The sequence below is a fragment of the Kogia breviceps genome, chromosome 10 (genome assembly GCF_026419965.1).
Source record: "Kogia breviceps isolate mKogBre1 chromosome 10, mKogBre1 haplotype 1, whole genome shotgun sequence".
Lineage (NCBI taxonomy): Eukaryota > Metazoa > Chordata > Mammalia > Artiodactyla > Physeteridae > Kogia > Kogia breviceps.
The window spans coordinates 51,949,764-51,969,045 of NC_081319.1; the positions used below are offsets into that span (position 1 = coordinate 51,949,764).

The 19,282-nt window shown below is 39.6% G+C and overlaps 1 protein-coding gene across 25 annotated transcripts in view; it reads left to right on the forward strand.

Moving 5' to 3' along the window:
• The first annotated feature begins 276 nt into the window (after nucleotides 1–276).
• The window catches only part of CLASP2 (cytoplasmic linker associated protein 2), a 181,024-nt gene continuing 162,018 nt past the window's right edge, over nucleotides 277–19,282 (forward strand). For all 25 annotated transcript variants that reach the window (XM_067005787.1, XM_067005791.1, XM_067005788.1 and 22 more), the window contains exons 1-2: nucleotides 277–708; nucleotides 14,954–15,032. In XM_067005787.1, the coding sequence (XP_066861888.1) occupies nucleotides 514–708; nucleotides 14,954–15,032 (274 nt within the window). In that variant the 5' untranslated portion in view covers nucleotides 277–513. The remainder of the gene's footprint in view (nucleotides 709–14,953; nucleotides 15,033–19,282) is intronic.

The window sequence follows — 19,282 nt, forward strand, 5'->3', positions numbered from 1 at the left end:
ACCGGGAGTGGGGATGGGAAAGTGGAATTCCTAGTACCAGAAACTTTCCCAAGTATTGGTTTCAAGTGGAGGAAAACCTAGAAGTGTTCTCGATTTTACGGGGCGAGGGCAGGCTGCTGAGATGGCGGGTTGCAGAGAAGTGTGGGCTTCCTGGGGGTGCCAACACAGTTCGACCCCAATTCCCCGCAGAGGTCCCGCCTCCGCCCCCGCCTCCTCTGGGAAGCTAAAGTCCGGACAGACGGGCGGGCGCTCGCCCGCCGGCGTCGCGCTGACGTCACGCGCGCGCTGACGTCGCCGGCGGCCGCGGCCTCTGAAGCGGGTTGGGGCGCGGGGGGCGCCTAGTTTGACTAGTTCGGGGGCCGATCCACGCTTGACGCTGCACCCGCCGCGCCCCGCGAGCCGCGCCTCGGCCGGACCCAGCGCGTCCCTCCCGTTCCCGTGGGGCCCCGCGCTGGCGGCTGGGCGGCGCTCGGCGAAAGTTGGTCCCTCACGGGCGGGCGAGCGGTCGCGGCCATGGAGCCCCGCTGCATGGAGTACTTCAGCGCCCAGGTGCAGCAGAAGGACGTCGGCGGCCGCCTGCAGGTCGGCCAGGAGCTGCTGCTCTACCTCGGCGTCCCCGGCGCCATCCCAGACCTGGAGGAGGACCTGGGCTGTCTGGGCAAGACGGTCGACGCTCTCACCGGCTGGGTGGGTTCGAGCAACTACCGGGTAAGTGGCGGCGGCGCGGCCTGGCAGGGCACGCCCTCCCCCGTCGGCCTTTTAATCACGGATGTGCGAGGCCGGCCGGGCGAGCCCCCGGGGGGGCGCCGGACCCCTCGGAACCGCCTCGCGGACTCGGGGTCCCCCGACGCGCCCCCACCGGGGAGCCTGCCTCTCCGAACTCGAGCCGGAGACCGATTTCCCACCACGACCAACTTTTTCCACAATTGTGAACAGTGACAAATTCAGTGATTCCGTGACACCGCACCGTGCGGAGTTCCTTGGCAGTAAGATATAATGTTTCATCACGTATTTTTAAAAAATCAGTGATCATTTACATGCATAAAAGGTTCGAAGACGTTTTACATTTGTACGTACCTATGTAAACACTACCCAGACCAAGACGTAGGACATGAGGATACAGATTTTAAGTTGAAAGATGTCAAGCTAATCCCTGTTCATTAGTGATTTTTATCCTACTTAATCGCCTGTTTCTTTTTTTCTTATATAGTTTGTGTGTGTGTGTGTGTGTCTGGAAGGTTGTGCTTTTCGTGTCTAAAGCATCTTTAGAGCTTAATAGCGTGCCTGATTGAGTTTACCGTTAAATCTAATGAAAAGATGCTGACCTCATGGCATTATTTATTTGCTTTTCGTTATGGCCGACGGAAGGCAGTTGAATGCTGTCATTTTGTTTTGCCGCAGTTGAGGACTGACTCGGATTTGAAACCGTGCCGTAGCAGGTTAGCTGATGCTGACAAAAAATAAAAGGATGAGGTCCAAGAAGGAATGAGTGTTTCTGAAGAGCCGGTAGTAGGCAGGTTGTAGCCAAGTTGGGAGACCAGGTAAATATTCTGTAATCAGCCTGAACTGTGGTTTTTGGCAGTAACTTTTCTTTCTAGTCTTCTGGTGGCAGTGTTGCTTTAAAATGTTGGCCCAAACGTCCTGTGAAGTGATTCTTCTTAGTAATAGATACTTATAACCCAGCGAATAGGCTGTACTTTAAAAGCATTATCATCATGGAGAAGAAAAGCAAACTCTAAAATTATTATGCAGATTTAATGGTGACACTTATATGAGTTTTGGAAGGGTTTGACTTTTTACAGGAATAATAGTTTGAGAATTAACCACCTCAGTGCTCCATTATATACTATCTCTTTATTATTTTTAAAAACTTTGGGAAAAGTTAATATTTAAGAATATGTCATTACTGTTTAGGGGATTAGTCTTATTTCTTTGGAAGAAACATGCTAAATTTACTTACACTGTAAGAAGAGCATGCACACTCAAGATAGTTGATTTTGTGTTACAGCCTAGGCTGCTGTAGAAAGTCGGCTCTTTGGTAATGCTTGCTATCCTTCCCAAGTGAAGGTTGATGTGTCACCTCTACGCTGGCTGTGGTTGAACTGGCTTTGGGCCATTTCACACCTCAGATGTACCATCAGTGAATGGCAGTTAAGCAGTCCCATCTCTTGAAACATATTTTTGGCTTCTGTGATACCACAGTATCCTGTTCTTTCTTTTTTGTCTCTAAGAGCTACTTCTACTCAGCGTTATGTTTTTCCTTTAACTGATCCTTAAGAGTTAGAATCCTTCAGGGATCTGACTTAAGTTCTTATCTCTTTACTACACATTCTCTCCATGCTCCTCAGTAGATACTGTAGCCTGAGACAATTTCAGAAATCCGAAGAGAACTCCCACATCCTCACCTACATACTTCCTTGTAGCTGTGCCCATATAACTCTTGTCTTCTCTGTTATAGTGAACAAATTATCTATCTTTCCCACTTCTACCAATCCCCCCACATGGGTATGAAGGCATGTGTATCCCATGCCCTCTTGCCTTCTCAAGGACATTAATTCATTAATTCTGATCTCTCCTTGAATCATTAGTTCTCTCCTTTCTACTGAATTCTGTAGTATAAGAGCTTTTCTGACTTTTGGGGAGAGGGCATTCTAATTAGTTTATTTGGGATTTATAAACTAAGTTACCAAGCTAGGTTACTCAAGATACAATGAATATTTAAATCTTCTGAAAAAAGTGTATCATGGAATTTTTGAACATACATACAAATAGAAATGTACTTATATTTCAAGTTATGCTGAACAAAATATAGTTTTTCTTTGGATTTGATAGTACTTCAGAATTTGAGTTTCTTAATAACAGTGAATTTGAGTGACTATACTTATATGCTGGGTATTATTCCAGATATTGAAGACCCAGCTGTGAACAAGACTAGAAAGGCTTATTCATTCAGCTTCATTTGGATATTAATTGAGGACCTACCATGTGCAGACAATATTCTGGGTACTTGGGATACAATAGTGAAAAAAAGACAGAAATCCTTGCTTAGATTCTCGTGGGGGCAGAGGAATAAACAAGATAAAATAACTAAAATCTGTAGTATGTTAGATGGTGGTAAATGCTTTGGAGAAAAGCAGTGAAGGGAATAGGAGTGTTGGGCAGGATGCAGATGTTGGAATTTTAAATAGTTGGTCATTGAAGACCTCACTGAGAAGTGATTTAAAGGAGGGAAGAGTGAGATCACTGCTGTCTTGGAGACAGATAGGTATAAAAATTGAATAGTTTCAAGTAACAAGTGTTTGTAAATCAACTGATGTTAAAGAATGAGGGGAAGATGAGACTATTTTGGAAGTAAAGGAAGTGAGGTGAAATTTGACAGACAGGAAAGAAATATAGGAATGAAGAATGCCTTTAGGGAGAGGAAACTGCAAATGCAGAGAACCTAGTTCTGTTGAGGAACATAAAGAAGACCAGCATGGCTAGAGTTTACAAGTGAGTGAGGTGTTCAGAAAAGTGAAGTTGAGGAGGCGGGTAGAAAGAGCTTTCTAGGTTTATTCTAAATTGGCAGAAGTTTTTATGTAGAGGGTTGTCTGCTTTGTGGGCAGTGGACAGTAAAGCAGCAAAAGAAGAAGGAGAGCGATGGTGGCTAAGGCTTGTTTGGTAGCAGTGGCAGTACTGAGAAGTGGAAGATTTGGTATGTGACTTGGTGGTAAAGCCAGTAGCACCTCCTCTTGCACTGAATATGAGCATTGAGAGAGAGAGCAGTTAGGTGTAGTTGCGTTACTTGAGCACCAGTAGAGGGTAGTATTTACTGAAATGGGGAAGACTGAGTAAACAAGTTGGGTGAAGGAAGTAAAAAGTTAGGTTTGAGAAGGTTGTTTGACATCCAAGTTGAGATGTTAAATGGATGGTTGGGGTCTTCATCCCAGTGGAGAAATCATAATTGAAGATTAAAAATGTGGGAAGGGCTTCCCTGGTGGCGCAGTGGTTGAGAGTCCGCCTGCCGATTCAGGGGACGCGGGTTCGTGCCCCGGTCCGGGAAGATCCCACATACCGCGGAGCGGCTGGGCCGGTGAGCCATGGCCGCTGAGCCTGCGCGTCCGGAGCCTGTGCTCCGCAACGGGACAGGCCACAACAGTGAGAGGCCTGCGTACCGCAAAAAAAAAAAGTGGGAATAGGTATGTATATTATATAAAATACAAATACATGTGCTCTGGTGTTTGACTTTGGTAAGGATAGTCCTGTGAGTTCATGAGTTCCCAAATTTTAAAATGGTACTACGGCAATAAAGTGTCCCTTATAAAATGCAGTTAAATATGATACCCACCATTTAAAGAGTCCTGAGTATCAGGCGTTGTCTCAGGTGTTTTATTTCCATTATCTCATTTTAATCTTTAAGGTGGCCTTAGAAAGTAAGTACTATTTCCTTATTTTGTAGAAAAGAAGATAAAAGTATCTTGGCGTAGGTCCTAGACCTGGTATATTGGTGGAGTACTTAAACCAAGAGAGACCAGGATTTTCCTTTCCTTTTCTGTACTTTTGTAAACCTCTTCAATATCCTATCACTTGTCAGCTCTACTCTCACTTTTTTATTTTATCTATCTGCAACTATAACAAGTTGACCCTAAAAGGAGAAAACAGTAAGTACCATTTATATAACTAGTGCTGGGCTAGTAATGTGCTAGGATTTCAAGTCTTGTAATCCAAAATCACAGCCCTTTTGCCATTTGAAGGATGATACTTTTCAATGTTAGCATCACCTTGATTGTATATCTTATAAACCATCAATTTCTTACAATATACTATTTTTTAGTTTGAAGTCTATCTATATATGGATGTTGTCTCTTCCTTTTACCTGCCATATAGGAAGAACATCCAGGTTGTTTTTAACTTTTTCCTGTTCACATTGTCCTTTTGCATTGTCACCTTGTACATGTGCATGAGAGTTTCTGTAGGGTGGTGATTCTGAACCCTGTCAGATTCAGTGCCGCCTTTCAATGCCCCCTTTACAATCTTGAAATAAAATTTATAGATAATACTCAATACACATCATTTTAAAAAATCCCAGTAATGACCTAACTGTACTATAAAGGAAAATTACACATAATTTATAATGAGATAAAATGTTTCAATATGTAAATGTGCCAGCCTGACTACCCAGGAAGACATAATGCTAGTCAGATGGCTGCATCAGTACATATTGCTATAAATGCCAATTCAGACCACTACAGGTATGTGGTTGCTCGTTATTCAGACTTCATCAGCAGCGTTACTGTTGGTGGTTGTGATATTCTGTGACTATAAATTCTGAATCTTATTTCTTTGACTATACCATCTTAAAGAGATTGACCACCCCATGTGACATCCAATTCACTTAAGTTTTAACTGTCCCATTATCCCTCTTGTCTGAGTTTAAATATCCTAGTCAGTCAATCACACCCTTACATTCTTTTTTTTTTTTTTTTTTTGCGGTACGCGGGCCTCTCACTGTTGTGGCCTCTCCCGTTGCGGAGCACAGGCTCCGGACGCGCAGGCTCAGCGGCCATGGCAAATGGGCCCAGCCGCTCCGCGGCATGTGGGATCCTCCCGGACCGGTGCATGAACCCGTATCCCCTGCATCGGCAGGCGGACTCTCAACCACTGTGCCACCAGGGAAGCCCACATTCATTTTTAATTCTCTTCTCCCTCCTCACTTTTCCTTTGTGGTTCTCATTTGATAAAATGTAATCCTAGTTAATCGAACTCTAACTACCCTGCACCTGCACCAGTGCAACTGAAGATGGATGAAGAAAAACACAAAACCTCTAACTGATTTCATTTTAAATTCCTGACCTTCAAGTGGGTCCTCTTTGGAGCCTGGCAATCTTCCTATATTTTCTTGGTTCATTCATTCTTTCATCTGTTGCTCTCCCCTCAGACCTATCAATAGTTCTGCTTCCATCATCAGTTTCAGCTGATGGCCTTGCTGCCTACTTCACTGAGAAAATTGAAGGAACTAGAATTTATTAAGATTCCCACTACTGTATGTACCCAACTTCCAGCACTTATACCCATGGCAGGCTCTCAGTATTTGTAAAATCAGTGAAAGTGTGTGAAAGCACACTTGATTTATCTGCTGGCTGCATTCCTGGAAACCTCATATAGTAAAACTGTGTACACACACACAAAAGTGTTAGCCTCTGATAACTTCAAACAGGGCTTTTATTTACTTAAATGACTGGCAGCAGGGCTACCAAGTATGGCCATGTACCTTTGGGATGCAGAGCTGCAGGGAATAATATTGTGTGTCTCCAATAATTGTTCTTGGTTATGTGTCTAGCAGTGGAAATATTGGGTTATACTTCCTGTCTTGTCCCCCTTGCTCTACCTAGAATTTATCAGTATCTTTAAGTTATTTATTCCCCTCCTTTTTTGAGAGAAATAGTTTTTTAATATATTTATATAAAAACCTGATATTTCTCTTCAGGTTTTCAAAATTTGTAAGCCATCATGTTTTACTTATTTGATCTGTGCATACATGTTCACTTGCCAATTTTTCTATCCCATTCTTTTACTCATTTTCTTAGATGCTGAGTTAATTTGTGTGGGGGAAAAAAAGTCCTATACACCTACAGTATTTCCTAATGAGAGGAGCATTACAGAAGTATACTTGTTATGAATAATACATGCCTTTTCTCTGTTGCACCTATGGTGGAAAAAATCCATGACTGTGAATTAAGCTTATGTCCTACCTAGATTTCAAGAACTCTTGTTGTCAGGCTTTCTGACTTTTACATGGAAAGTTCTTAGTTGTGATTTTACTGCGCAGCATTCAAGATCTTAATTCTCCCACCAGGGGTCAAATCCTCGCCCCCTGCAGTGGAAGCGCGGATTCTTTTTATTTATTTATTTATTTTTTTGGTGTGTGTGGTACGCGGGCCTCTCACTGCTGTGGTCTCTCCCGTTGCGGAGCACAGGCTCCGGACGCGCAGGCTCAGCAGCCATGGCTCACGGGCCCAGCCGCTCCGCGGAATGTGGGATCTTCCCGGACCGGTGCACGAACCCGTGTCCCCTGCATCAGCAGGTGGATTCTCAACCACTGCGCCACTAGGGAAGCCCCGGAAGCGCGGATTCTTAACCATTGGACCGCCAAGGAAGTCCCCGTTGTGATTCTTAAATTGGGGGTAATTACTATCGCATGCATTACTTAGCTCTGTTGTTGGTTGACAACATTTCTGATTTAAATCATTTTGAAGATTAAACATTATGTTGAATTAAAACTGTCGCCAAGATGACAACTTGCGTGTGAGTTTATTGATGTCAGGTTACTCAAAGATGTTCAACCACTTGTGATTCAGAGGTAAAAAGGGAGTGTGAGAGAGAGAGAGAGAAAGAAAGAATAGGAAAATGACCCTAAGGGTTTGGGGACTTCTTGGGGTTAATAAAATTTCATAATTTTTTTTTTTGGCCATGCCATGCCACTTGCAGGATCTTAGTTCCCTGACCAGGGATTGAATCCAGGCCTTGGCAGTGAAAGTCCCAAGTCCTAATCACTGGACCACCAGGGAATTCCCCATACATTTTTAAAAATTTCAGTTTTGTGGCTTAAAAACACCATAAAATTTAAGCATGGTTGTAGCCCAAAGTTTGCTTTTGGGGGTTTCTGTTTTTCTACCTGTTAAAAGGTATGTCATTTGTGCTTTTATGTCCATACACACACACACACACACACACACACACATATACACATACATACATTTATATATAAAATTTGGCTGCACCACGAGGCTTACAGGATCTTAGTTCCCCCACCAGGGATCAAACCTGGGCCCTGGCACTTAAAGTGCCAAGTCCTAACCCCTGCACCGCCAGGGAATTCCCATATATTATATATTTTAAATATTTCATTGTTGTATATTTTATATGTTTTATATTTTTGCTTTTATATTTTATATATACATGTTAGAAAGTACATTATTTTTGCTTTTTTTTTAAAGGATCTGAATGGAGGCATTTGAGTTCCTAAGAAATTGGTGAGGAGCAAATTGGAATACTGCTCTAGTTGTTTTTTCCTCTTTTTTTCAGGGTTTTAATATTCTACTGAAAGGATCCTTAGCCAAGATGCAGGCTAAGTTGAAAGATGTCTAAATGGAAATTCAAGAAGTTATTTGTAGCTCCATGGTAAATCTTGACGTTTGCTGTGTCACATCCACTCACCAGATTCTTTAGGAATGTGTTGGCTATTATTGGGTCTTTATTTACTATCCCATGTGAATTTTAGAACAAGCTAGTCAAGTTGCACCAAAAATTGTGGCTTTTTATTGGGATTACATTGGATGTCATCTTTTGGGGGGAAGACTTTATATCTTTATAATATTGAATTTGTCATAAATTGCAAATATATTGTTTCATCAGTTAAGTCTTTCTATTAATGTCTCAAAGATATCAATAAGTGCTCTTTAAAAAAAAGCATAACCTCAATATTATTATTATACATAAAAAATTCCTTGATATCAAATATCTTGGGTTTAAACTTCCAGTTTTTAAAAATGTAGTACAAATTTTGTAATTAGTTGTTTTAAGAAAAATCAGGATCTGAATAAGGTTCACATGTTGTGATTCATTAATATATTTGTTTTCTATTGCTGCTGTAACAAGTTACCACACCTTTGTATCTTAAAACAAAGTACATTTACTTTCTTACAGTTCTGGAGGTCAGAAGTCAGAAATGGGTTTTATTGGTATAAAATCAAGGTTTCAGCAGGATTGTATTCCTTCTGGAGACCTTAGAGAATTTTCCAGCTTCTAGATACTGCCTACATTTCTTGGCTTATGGCCTTTTCTTCCATCTTCAAAGCCCTCAGTATCTCATCCTCCCATCTTTCTTTCTGACCACTGCTTCTGTCATCACATTTCCTCTGACTCTGACTGACTTTCCACCCTGTCTCTTATAAGGACTCTTGGGCCCAGGATAATCCCAGGGTAATTTCCCCATCTTAAGATCCTTAACCACATCTTTAAAGTTTTTTTTACCATGTAGTTAATCTTTTCACAGGTCTGGGGATTAGGATGTGAACACATTGGGGAGGCCATTATTCTGCTTACCTCAGTTAACATGTTTATTTGTTTATTTACTTATTTAGGTTGGGTTGGGTCTTCGTTGCTGAACATGGGCTTTCTCCAGTTGCAGTGAGCAGGAGCTACTCTTCATTGCGGTGTGCAGGCTTCTCACTGTGGTGACTTCTCTTGTTGCGGAGCATGGGCTGTAGGTGCACGGGCTTCAGTAGCCGTGGCATGTGGACTCAGTAGTTATAGCTCATGGGCTTAGTTGCTCTGCGGCATGTGGACTCTTCCTGGACCAGAGATCAAACCTGTGTCCCCTGCATTGGCAGGTGGGTTCTTAACATTGGCAGGTGGGTTCTTAACCACTGCACCACCAGGGAAGTCCTAACATGTTTAGTAAGTATCTTAATCTGTTTCTCCCTCAGTGCCTTTTAAAAAAAAATTCTTGGCTTTTGTTTGTGGTAGAGTTTCCCACAGTCTGGATTTTGCTGATTTCATTCCTATGATGTTTTCTCTGTATTTCCTATAAATTGGTAGTTGATCTAAAGTTTGATCAGAATCAGTCTTTTCTTTATTTTTTATTTTATTTTATTTTTTTTAGCAAGACTACTTCATAAGTAGTGGTCTTCTTCCACCAGCTGGCATATAACATTAGGAAGGCACGTAAGGTCTTGTTCTGTGATGGTAGCAGCCATTAATGTTCAGTGTTTAGATCTCTTATTCATTAGGGTTTGCAAAATGATATTCTGATTATGTCATTCCTTCATTCATTAGCTGGAATACTTTTATAAAGAGAAACTTACACTGTTTACTAGTACCTGGTTACCCAGTGGTATAGTTTATATATAAACTATAGTTTATAGTTCATATGATTCGTTATTTACTAATTGTCAAAATAATGAGGTAAAAATAACTAGTATCCTCCAGCGTTGACCAGATAGTTTTTGTTATCATTATGAACTCTTGCATTTAACTATATCTAATGCATTTCAAGACAGTACTGTTATTATCCTCACCCCTTTCTTTTTAATGTTCAGGCTGGTTTCTTTGGTGTTTTTTTGTTTTTTTTTTGGCCACGCTGCACAGCATGTGGGATCTTAGTTCCCCAACCAGGGATCGAACTCGAGCCCATGCCCCCTGTAGTGGAAGGGCAGGGTCTTAACCACTGGACTGCCAGAGAAGTCCCCAGTTATTATCCTTATTAATATCCAAGCTGTTCTATCACATGACTCTAATAATCTTTAATAGAGTCTTTGCTATCTGGTATAATGAGATCATGTTTTCTGATCCTGCCCTGGAATCAACCACTTCTCCAAGAAGCTTTGGTTCCTTTTTGTGGGAAATGGTATGTGGAAACTACAGTGTGGGTGCTAATGGAACTTACTGTTACTCATCTGATCATTGTTTCCAGATTTTTTTCAATGCATAGGGTTAGGTTTAATTTAAAGAAAAATATATCATGAGTTCATACTGATATTCTAATTCAGATTCAGGACTGCAGTTTTTACTATTATATATCTTCCATCTATATCTCCTTCTATCAACATAATTTCTCAAAACATTGACAGTTTCTTTTTTGCAGTTTCGATTTTGTCCTTGGGGTATATCCCACTGGAGAGAGGCTCAGCGGCCACGGCAAACGGGCCCAGCCGCTCTGCGGCATGTGGGATCTTCCTGGACCGGGGCACAAACCCATGTCCCCTGCATGGGCAGGCAGACTCTCAACCACTGCACCACCAGGGAAACCCAGGTTGCTGTATTTTAAAGTCACTTGGAATAGTCTTCTGTGTGGTTATGCTACTAATGGAGTATACATTTAGGTTTACTTATTTTATTTGATTTTCAATGAAATTAGTTATTGCTACAAAGAAAGTATATTCAAAATAGTCTGGTTCCTTTCTCTGTTCCTTATAGCCTATTGCCAACCATAAAATTTTTTTCTGATTATCTTTCCATTGTTATATTTTAAATAAACATTTATAACTAAATCTATTTGTAGTCCCCTTTTTAAAATATACATGTGCATTTCTCCAACTTGATTTTTTCACTTAATATATCTTGGAGAGCATTGCATAGCAGAAGTAGGGTAGCCCTCATTTTTATTTTTAAAGTGTCATAGTACTCTCTAGTGTGGATATACCATAATTCTTTGAACCTGTCCCATACCACTAATGAATGTTTGAGTAGTTTCCAGTCTCTTGCAGTAATCTTTGTGTGTCTTTTCATAATTTTGCTGGTATATCTTCAGGGTAGATTCCTAAGTCAGATCTTCCTAAGAGTCCATGTTTTTCCTGTTGATTTGAGATACTGCTTTTATCATCTATTAAATTTTGTGTATGAGCGTGTCTATTGGTGCACTTTCAGTTAATTTTTAAAGTAGCTTTATCGATATAATTCACATATTGTACAGTTCACTCATTTGAAGTGTACAGCTCATTTTTTTAGTATATTTGTAGGTATGCATGATAGCACAGTAGATTTTAGAACATTTTCATCACCTCAAAAAGAACCCTGATGGCATTTTTCACAGAACTAGAACAAAAAAATTTCACAACTTGTATGGAAACACAAAAGACCCTGAATAGCCAAAGCAATCTTGAGAAAGAACAGTGGAGCTGGAGGAATCAGGCTCCCAGACTTCAGACTGTACTACAAAGCCACAGTAATCAAGACAGTATGGTACTGGCACAAAAACAGAACTATAGCTCAGTGGAACAGGAGAGAAAGCCCAGAGGTAAACCCACACACATATGGTCACCTTATCTTTGATAAAGGAGGCAAGAATATACAATAGAGAAAAGACAGCCTCTTCAATAAGTGGTGCTGGGAAAACTGGACAGCTACATGTAAAAGAATGAAATCAGAACACTTCCTAACACCATACACAGAAATAAACTCAAAATGGATTAAAGATCTAAATGTAAGGCCAGGCGCTATAAAACTCTTAGAGGAAAATATAGGCAGAATACTGTATGACGTGCATCACAGCAGGATCCTTTTGGACCCACCTCCTAGGGAAGTGGAAATAAAAACAAAAATAAACAAATTGGACCTAATGAAACTTCAAAGCTTTTGCACAGCCAAGGAAACCATAAATAAGACAAAAAGACAACCCTCTGAATGGGAGAAAATATTTGCAAACGAAGCAACTGACAAAGGATTAATTTCCAAAATATACAAGCAGCTCATGCAGCTCAATATCAAAAAGCAAACAACCCAATCTGAAAATGGACAGAAGACCTAAATAGACATTTCTCCAAAGAAGATATATAGATTGCCAAAAAAACACGTGGAAAGATGCTCAACATCACTAATCATTAGAGAAATGCAAATCAAAACTACAATGAGGTATCACCTCACACCAGTCAGAATGGCCATCATAAAAATTCTACAAACAAATGCTGGAGAGGGTGTGGAGAAAAGGGAACCCTCTTGCAGTGTTGGTGGGAAAGTAAATTGATACAGCCACTATGGAGAACAGTATGGAGGTTCCTTAAAAAACTAAAAATAGAACTACCATACGACCCAGCAATCCCACTACTGGGCATATACCGTGAGAAAACCATAATTCAAAAAGAGTCATGTACCACAATGTTCATTGCAGCTCTATTTACAATAGCCAGGACATGGAAGCAACCTAAGTGTCCATCAACAGATGAATGGATAAAGAAGATGTGACACATATATACAATGGAATATTACTCAGCCATAAAAGGAAACAAAATTGAGTCATTTGTAGTGAGGTGAATGGACTTGAAGTCTGTCATACAGAGTGAAGTAAGTCAGAAAGAGAAAAACAAATACTGTATGCTAACACATATATGTGGAATCTAAAAAACAAACAAAAAAATGGTCATGAAGAACCTAGTGTCAAGACGGGAATAAAGACACAGACCTACTTGAGAATGGACTTGAGGATACTGGGAGGGGGAAGGGTAAGATGGGACAAAGTGAGAGAGTGGCATGGACATATATACACTACCAAATGTAAAATAGATAGCTAGCGGGAAGCAGCCACATAGCACAGGGAGATCAGCTCGGTACTTTGTGACCACCTAGAGGGGTCGGATAGGGAGGGTGGGAGGGAGGGAGACGCAAGAGGGAGGAGATATGGGGATATATGTATAGGTATAGCTGATTCACTTTGTTATAAAGCAGAAACTAACACACCATTGTAAAGCAGTTATACTCCAATAAAGATGTTAAAAAAAGAAAAAAGAACCTTGTACCTTTAGCTGTTACCTCCCTATCCCCCACATACGCTAGTCCTAAGTACCACTAATCTACTTTCTATCTATGGATTTGCTTATTCTGGACATTCTTATAAATTGAATCACAGAACATGTAGCCATTTGTGTCTGGCTTTTTCACTTATCATAATGTTTTAAGGTTTATCCATGTTGTAGCATGTGTCGGTCTTTACTGTTTATAGCCAAATTATATTTGATTGAATGCATATATCACATTTTGTTTATTCATTCATCAGTTGATGGACATTTGGGCTTTTCCATCTTCGGGCTGTAATGAATTATGTGTAATGAACATTGGCATGCAAGCATCTGTTTGCATTCTGCTTTAATTCGTTTGGGTATATACCTAGGAGTGGAATTATTGGGTCCTCAATGTTTCTGCGCCCCCCCCCCCTACACTTTAGGCCTTCTCTTTTTTCTCATGCTTCATAGAGGGGTTTTCTTCTTCCCCAGTGGTAGACTGCTGTTGCTTCTTATTCTGTTCTTGCTGGCTGGTTTATGGGTAGTGGGCCTGGTCCAGCTGTTTTCCTGGTCCAGCTTCAGTCTTAGGAACCCTCTGTCCCTGAGTCTTGGGGGTAAGGCTTTATCAGAAATCCTGCCCCTCCTCAGCTGAAACCTTTAATCATCAGAGCCCAGCATGGTTTTTTGCTCCTACCCTTGAAGTAGAAGCCTTTTTTTTTTTTTCCCTTTTCTCTTTACTTAATAGGTATGAGTTTTTACCTCTGTCTAGAGGGTAACAGCATTGTCTTTCCCTCAGTAGCTTCAAACTTTCGTTTCCTGTAGGACAAGGAAAGGGGAAAGGTTTGTTCTTTTCCTGCAGAGGCAGCTGCTCCCTTCCTACGAGACCTGTAACCACCAAGAGACTTTCTCTTATCTCCTACCTTGTCCTCAGTCTTAATTATCAGTGTCTAGTGGAGGTTTGTGGAGAAAGAGCCGGCAAGTGGGTGTGAACTCTCCTTGTGTCTGCAGCTAATAGGGATTCTGTATTTTCATGCTAACCCACACTCAGCTATTAACAGTGAGTTGAATATAGCTGAATTCTTTTTACGCACTTGCATCTAAGCTTCATTTTCCATCTGTCCTCTGCCACATGTGACCTTCTGCTTATGTCTCATTCTCCTTAGCACCTGTCTTTCCTAAAGATTTCAACCTAGATGATTATTTTACAACCTTAGCTTTCTGATGAATTCAAGAATAGTTATGGTTTTGTAGATTATTTGGCTTTTTCTTGTTCATGGTGGGAGTGATGTTTTTTTCCAGTTTCTTCATCCCAGACAGAAGCTAGAATTCCTCTGTAATTAAATGTGCTGTTTTGTTTAACTGTTTCATTTAAGAAACATTTCAACATTACAGGAAAGTGACAGGTATAGTCAGTGAACTCCTGTGTACCTTTCACCTAATTTACCAGTTATTAATATTTTGCCAAATATGCTATATCACTATCTTTCTGCATTTGCATGTCATCATTATTATTATCATTATTATTGAACCATTTGAGAATAAGGTGCCTTACCCTCATGACTGTTCACCCTGAATATTTCAATCTCCTTATTTTTTTAAAAACTTGGTAATATGTGAAGATCTTTATGTCAGCAGTTAGATACTGATATTAAAATATGCATCAGTAATTTGTATTCTTTAAAATTTCTTTCCATCTGTAGGTGTCATTAATGGGATTGGAAATTTTAAGTGCCTTCGTGGACAGATTATCAACACGATTTAAGTCCTATGTAGCAATGGGTAAGTTAACTTTATTTAAAAATTATTGTAGGGTTTGACATACTTTTTTCTCATAATTTTTAACAGAATTAGTTCTTTGTAAATGCAAAAATGTAATTTTATACAACCCAGAGATTTGCTACTTAGCATTTTAATTTGCTGAACATAAAAGATTTTAAGCCTATTTAAATAAATATGTTCCTTTTAAGACAAAAACAAACAAAAGCAAAAAACTTACCGACTATACTGCTAATAGATTTTTACTTTGTATTTTCAAATTTTTTACTTATCTTTTACTTTTTTGTAACATATTAATAATTTATAATATAATTCGCAGCACCACTTTTCACTTATCTATGGTGAAGGACCAGGTTTTTCATTTCTAGTCTACTGCAGACCAATATTTTGTAAAATACAATACAAATAAATTACAGCAAAATGAAATGAAAAAAAATACAAGGCTCAATTTTTTACTGGTAAATTCAACAAATGTATAATTTACTTTGGTCAGATTGTTTCCAAACCTTGTTTTAGAAAAACTCACAATTTCTTTACCACAAGTAGTTTGTAGACTGGTCCTGGGCTGCTGGCCATACTTTGAGCAGCACTTACTTACAGTATGTTTGCAGTCCAGAACGATGTGCTAGTATAAAGCTGTTTGTATAGTAGTTAGATTGAAAAGTTGGCTTTGACTTATCTTTTAAACCTAAGTGACCTTTGCGTGCCTTTTGGAGTGCTTCAGTGAGTGGATTTGGTCCTGTTATGTAGAAATATATTTAAGGGTAACCTCAGATGTTTGTGATTTCTTTTATGGGTTAAGTTAATGCCTCATAATGTATTATCGCCCTTATTTTCAAATTATCTTTGGTCAGCTTCATGTTTGGTATGCCACTAAATTCTGCCAGTTTCTTCTTTTATTTTTATTGTCTATTCTTTCAGCAAAGCATCTTAGTGACTTTCTCTATCTCTATTATTGCCTTTTTAATCAATACTTGGTTCTAATTCAATATTTGTATGAATATCTTCTGAAAAGATGATTTTTAAGCTGTCAGTCTCCTGCTTAAAATCCTATGATAGATGTTAAAAACTGTGCTCTGCCAACATGTGTTATTGCTTATGTATTCTCTTAATGTATTTTGAATCATTGTTAGTAAAAATTCATATTTGTAGATTGTCTTCAAAAATTCGCCAATGTGGCAACCCTGCTCTTCCATTTCCATGTGTAAATAAAGGCAGAAGCTCTGTCGTAGCTTCCTTTTTGTCTGGGTCATGAGCTTTCCAATCCATAAGTCTCTCCCATCTCCTCTTGTTTCCTCATAACTGAGAATTTCAGTTATAATACACAGAGGTTGGAATACTGCAGTTCTTAGGTCTGGTTTATTTTTGGCATTTCTGGTACCTCCCTGACTGTGGGCACCTCTGTTTGTCACCCCTGCCCTGTAGTAGCTCCCAGTTATTAGTTGTTACAGACAATATTTTAGACTTGAGAGTAATTCTAGGTATCACATATCTCACTTATTTTTCAGACACAAGGAGGGCCAGATGGGGTTTGATATACTTACTGACTGTTTATATTGAGGCAGTAGGAGTATTAGGACCAGAACCCTAGTTTGCTGCCTCCCAGGACTGTCCTGTTTTCAAAACTTATTTCTGTTTTACTGTCCTTGGTGTTTCAGTTCTCTCAGCGTCTATGGCTCTTCTCCACCTCAGCAGCCTTATTTATTTGTGATTGTCAGTAAATACTCTCCACTATTGTTAATCAGAAACTTGCTCACTCTTGTTAGCTCTGGCTTAGCTTGTTTATGCCTCTGCTGTGCTGTTATTTCTTTTTGAAATCCTCTCTTCTTCTCCATGGTACTTCCTTTCTGGGGTTTTTTTGGATTTTTTTTTTTTTTTTTTTTTTTATGGCTGTGTTGTGTCTTCTTTGCTGTGTGCAGGCTTTCTGTAGTTGCGGCAAGAGGGGACTACTCTTCGTTGCGGTGTGCTGGCTTCTCATTGCGGTGACTTCTCTTGTTGCAGAACACAGGCTCTAGGAGCGCAGGCTCAGTAGTTGCGGCTCGCAGGCTCTAGAGCACAGGCTCAGTAGTTGTGGCACATGGGTTTAGTTGCTCCGCAGAATGTGGGATCTTCCCGAACCAGGGCTTGAAACCGTGTCCCCTGCATTAGCAGGCGGATTCTCAACCACTGCGCCACCAGGGAGGCCCCCTTCCTTTCTGTTTTAATGATTTACTTCCGATTTCAATATCTGGGAGCTTTGCAGATTAATCTCACCATATAGTGAATTTTTTTTTACTTCATGATTCTTATACCCATAAATATTAATAAATTACATTAAGTTGTTTTTGTTGGTTAGTGTTTTTTGTATGTTTCCCACATATCTACATATTCTCATATGTGTAACTTTATCTTTTAATCTCCTAACTCTTTCTGGTTATCCCTGAGCATTTACTGTTAGTCAGTATTGTTTTCACTTTGAACCCTAAGTGTTCATTATTTTTCTTAGTGAAACCTGAACTTGTTACTACTTGAGAGTCAGTGTGATATAATAGGAAAATTTCATCCCAGTTTTGCTACCATTTATTGAATGCCCACTTTTTATCCATTTACTGGGCTTCTCTACTTTACATATATGAAAGATTATCCTCAAATAATTATTTCTAATTTGTATGACAGCTCTACAAGAGAGGCTACAGTATATCTGTGTGCTTTTAAAGAGATACAGTACTAGACTAAGAATCGCAGAGTTAGCTTTCTTGTATTATTCCGTCATAGATCTTAGCCAAACCATTTTAGGAGCCTTTCCATAAAAGGAGGGAATTGAATTAAGTTATGTGCTGAAGGTTTTTTTTGATAATGTAACCTTAGATATATGTAACTTGATGTGAGTGATATTGTTTTCCTTTTGGTACACTTAGGTTATTAACTATCATTACAAATATTTTTTATCTTTTTACATTAAAAGTGAAGTTTTAGGGGCTTCCCTGGTGGCGCAGTGGTTGGGAGTCCGCCTGCCGATGCAGGGGACGTGGGTTCGTGCCCCGGTCCGGGAAGATCCCACATGCGCGGAGCGTCTGGGCCTGTGAGCCATGGCCGCTGGGCCTGTGCGTCCGGAGCCTGAGCTCCGCAACGGGAGAGGCCACAACAGTGAGAGGCCCATGTACCGCAAAAAAAAAAAAAAAAAGTGAAGTTTTACGAAAATTGAGGTTCATGTTCAGTTTTAGACAAAGTACCAAAAAAAGTATGGACTCTATTAATGTAATTCTTTAATATATTTAAATTTTCTCTTGTGACTACATGTACTGTGGAAAACTTTAATGTTCAAACCAAAAAAAAAAAAAAAATACAATTTACATTTAACACTGATAACCAACCAAGTTTTCTTTTTTTTTTTTTTTGCCGCATCATGCAGCTTGAGGGATCTTAGTTCCCTGACCAGGGATTAAACCTGCGCCCTAGGCAGTGAAAGCACAGAGTCCTAACCACTGGACCACCAACCCTGGTTTTATGATTCCCCCAAGCCTGGTTTTATGACAACAGTAAAGGATTTCATATTTTATAAATCTTAAACAGATAGTTTAATCCAAAATGGTTTTGTAGAAAGGGTATTAGAACAGTCAGGATGCCTGGTCATCAGCTTTGCATCTTGTAAAATGGTTTGCATCTTGTACAATGCTAAGAGAATAAAATATGCTAACACCTATGCTTCAGACTTCTTCCACGTTTCACTGTCCAAATTCCAGTCTATGATAGATGTATTTGTTTGTTTAACAAGGTTTTTTTGAGAGTTTACAGAGTGAAAAGCTCTGGTTTGTATTCCCAATAATTATTGATTGCATGTTCATTATCTACAGATCTTTAAGGAATAGTGCTAACACTTCTGAATGGTTATTATGGGCTTGGCCACAGGTGTTTTTTACCAGTTTTACTTATTCTCTCACTAGCTGTGTGAGGTATAGACCTGGATCCCTCCTTATTTTACAGACAAAGAAACTTTGAAGTTAGAGAAGTTTACTATCTTGCATAATTAAATAACCAGCAGAGCTAGAAATAAATCTTGTTCAGTTTGACTCCAAGAGTTTATATGTTAAAAAGGAAAAAAATTATGAATTTTTTTGTTTAATTTAATAGCTGTAAATCTTAAGTTTACGTAGTGTGAGGTTTTTTGTTTTAGTTGTTTATGTTTTATAAATTTTAGTTTTAAATTGAAGTGAGCCCTGTTTGGGCCAAATTTTTTTTTTTTTTTTTTTTTGGCTGCGCCACACGGCATGCAA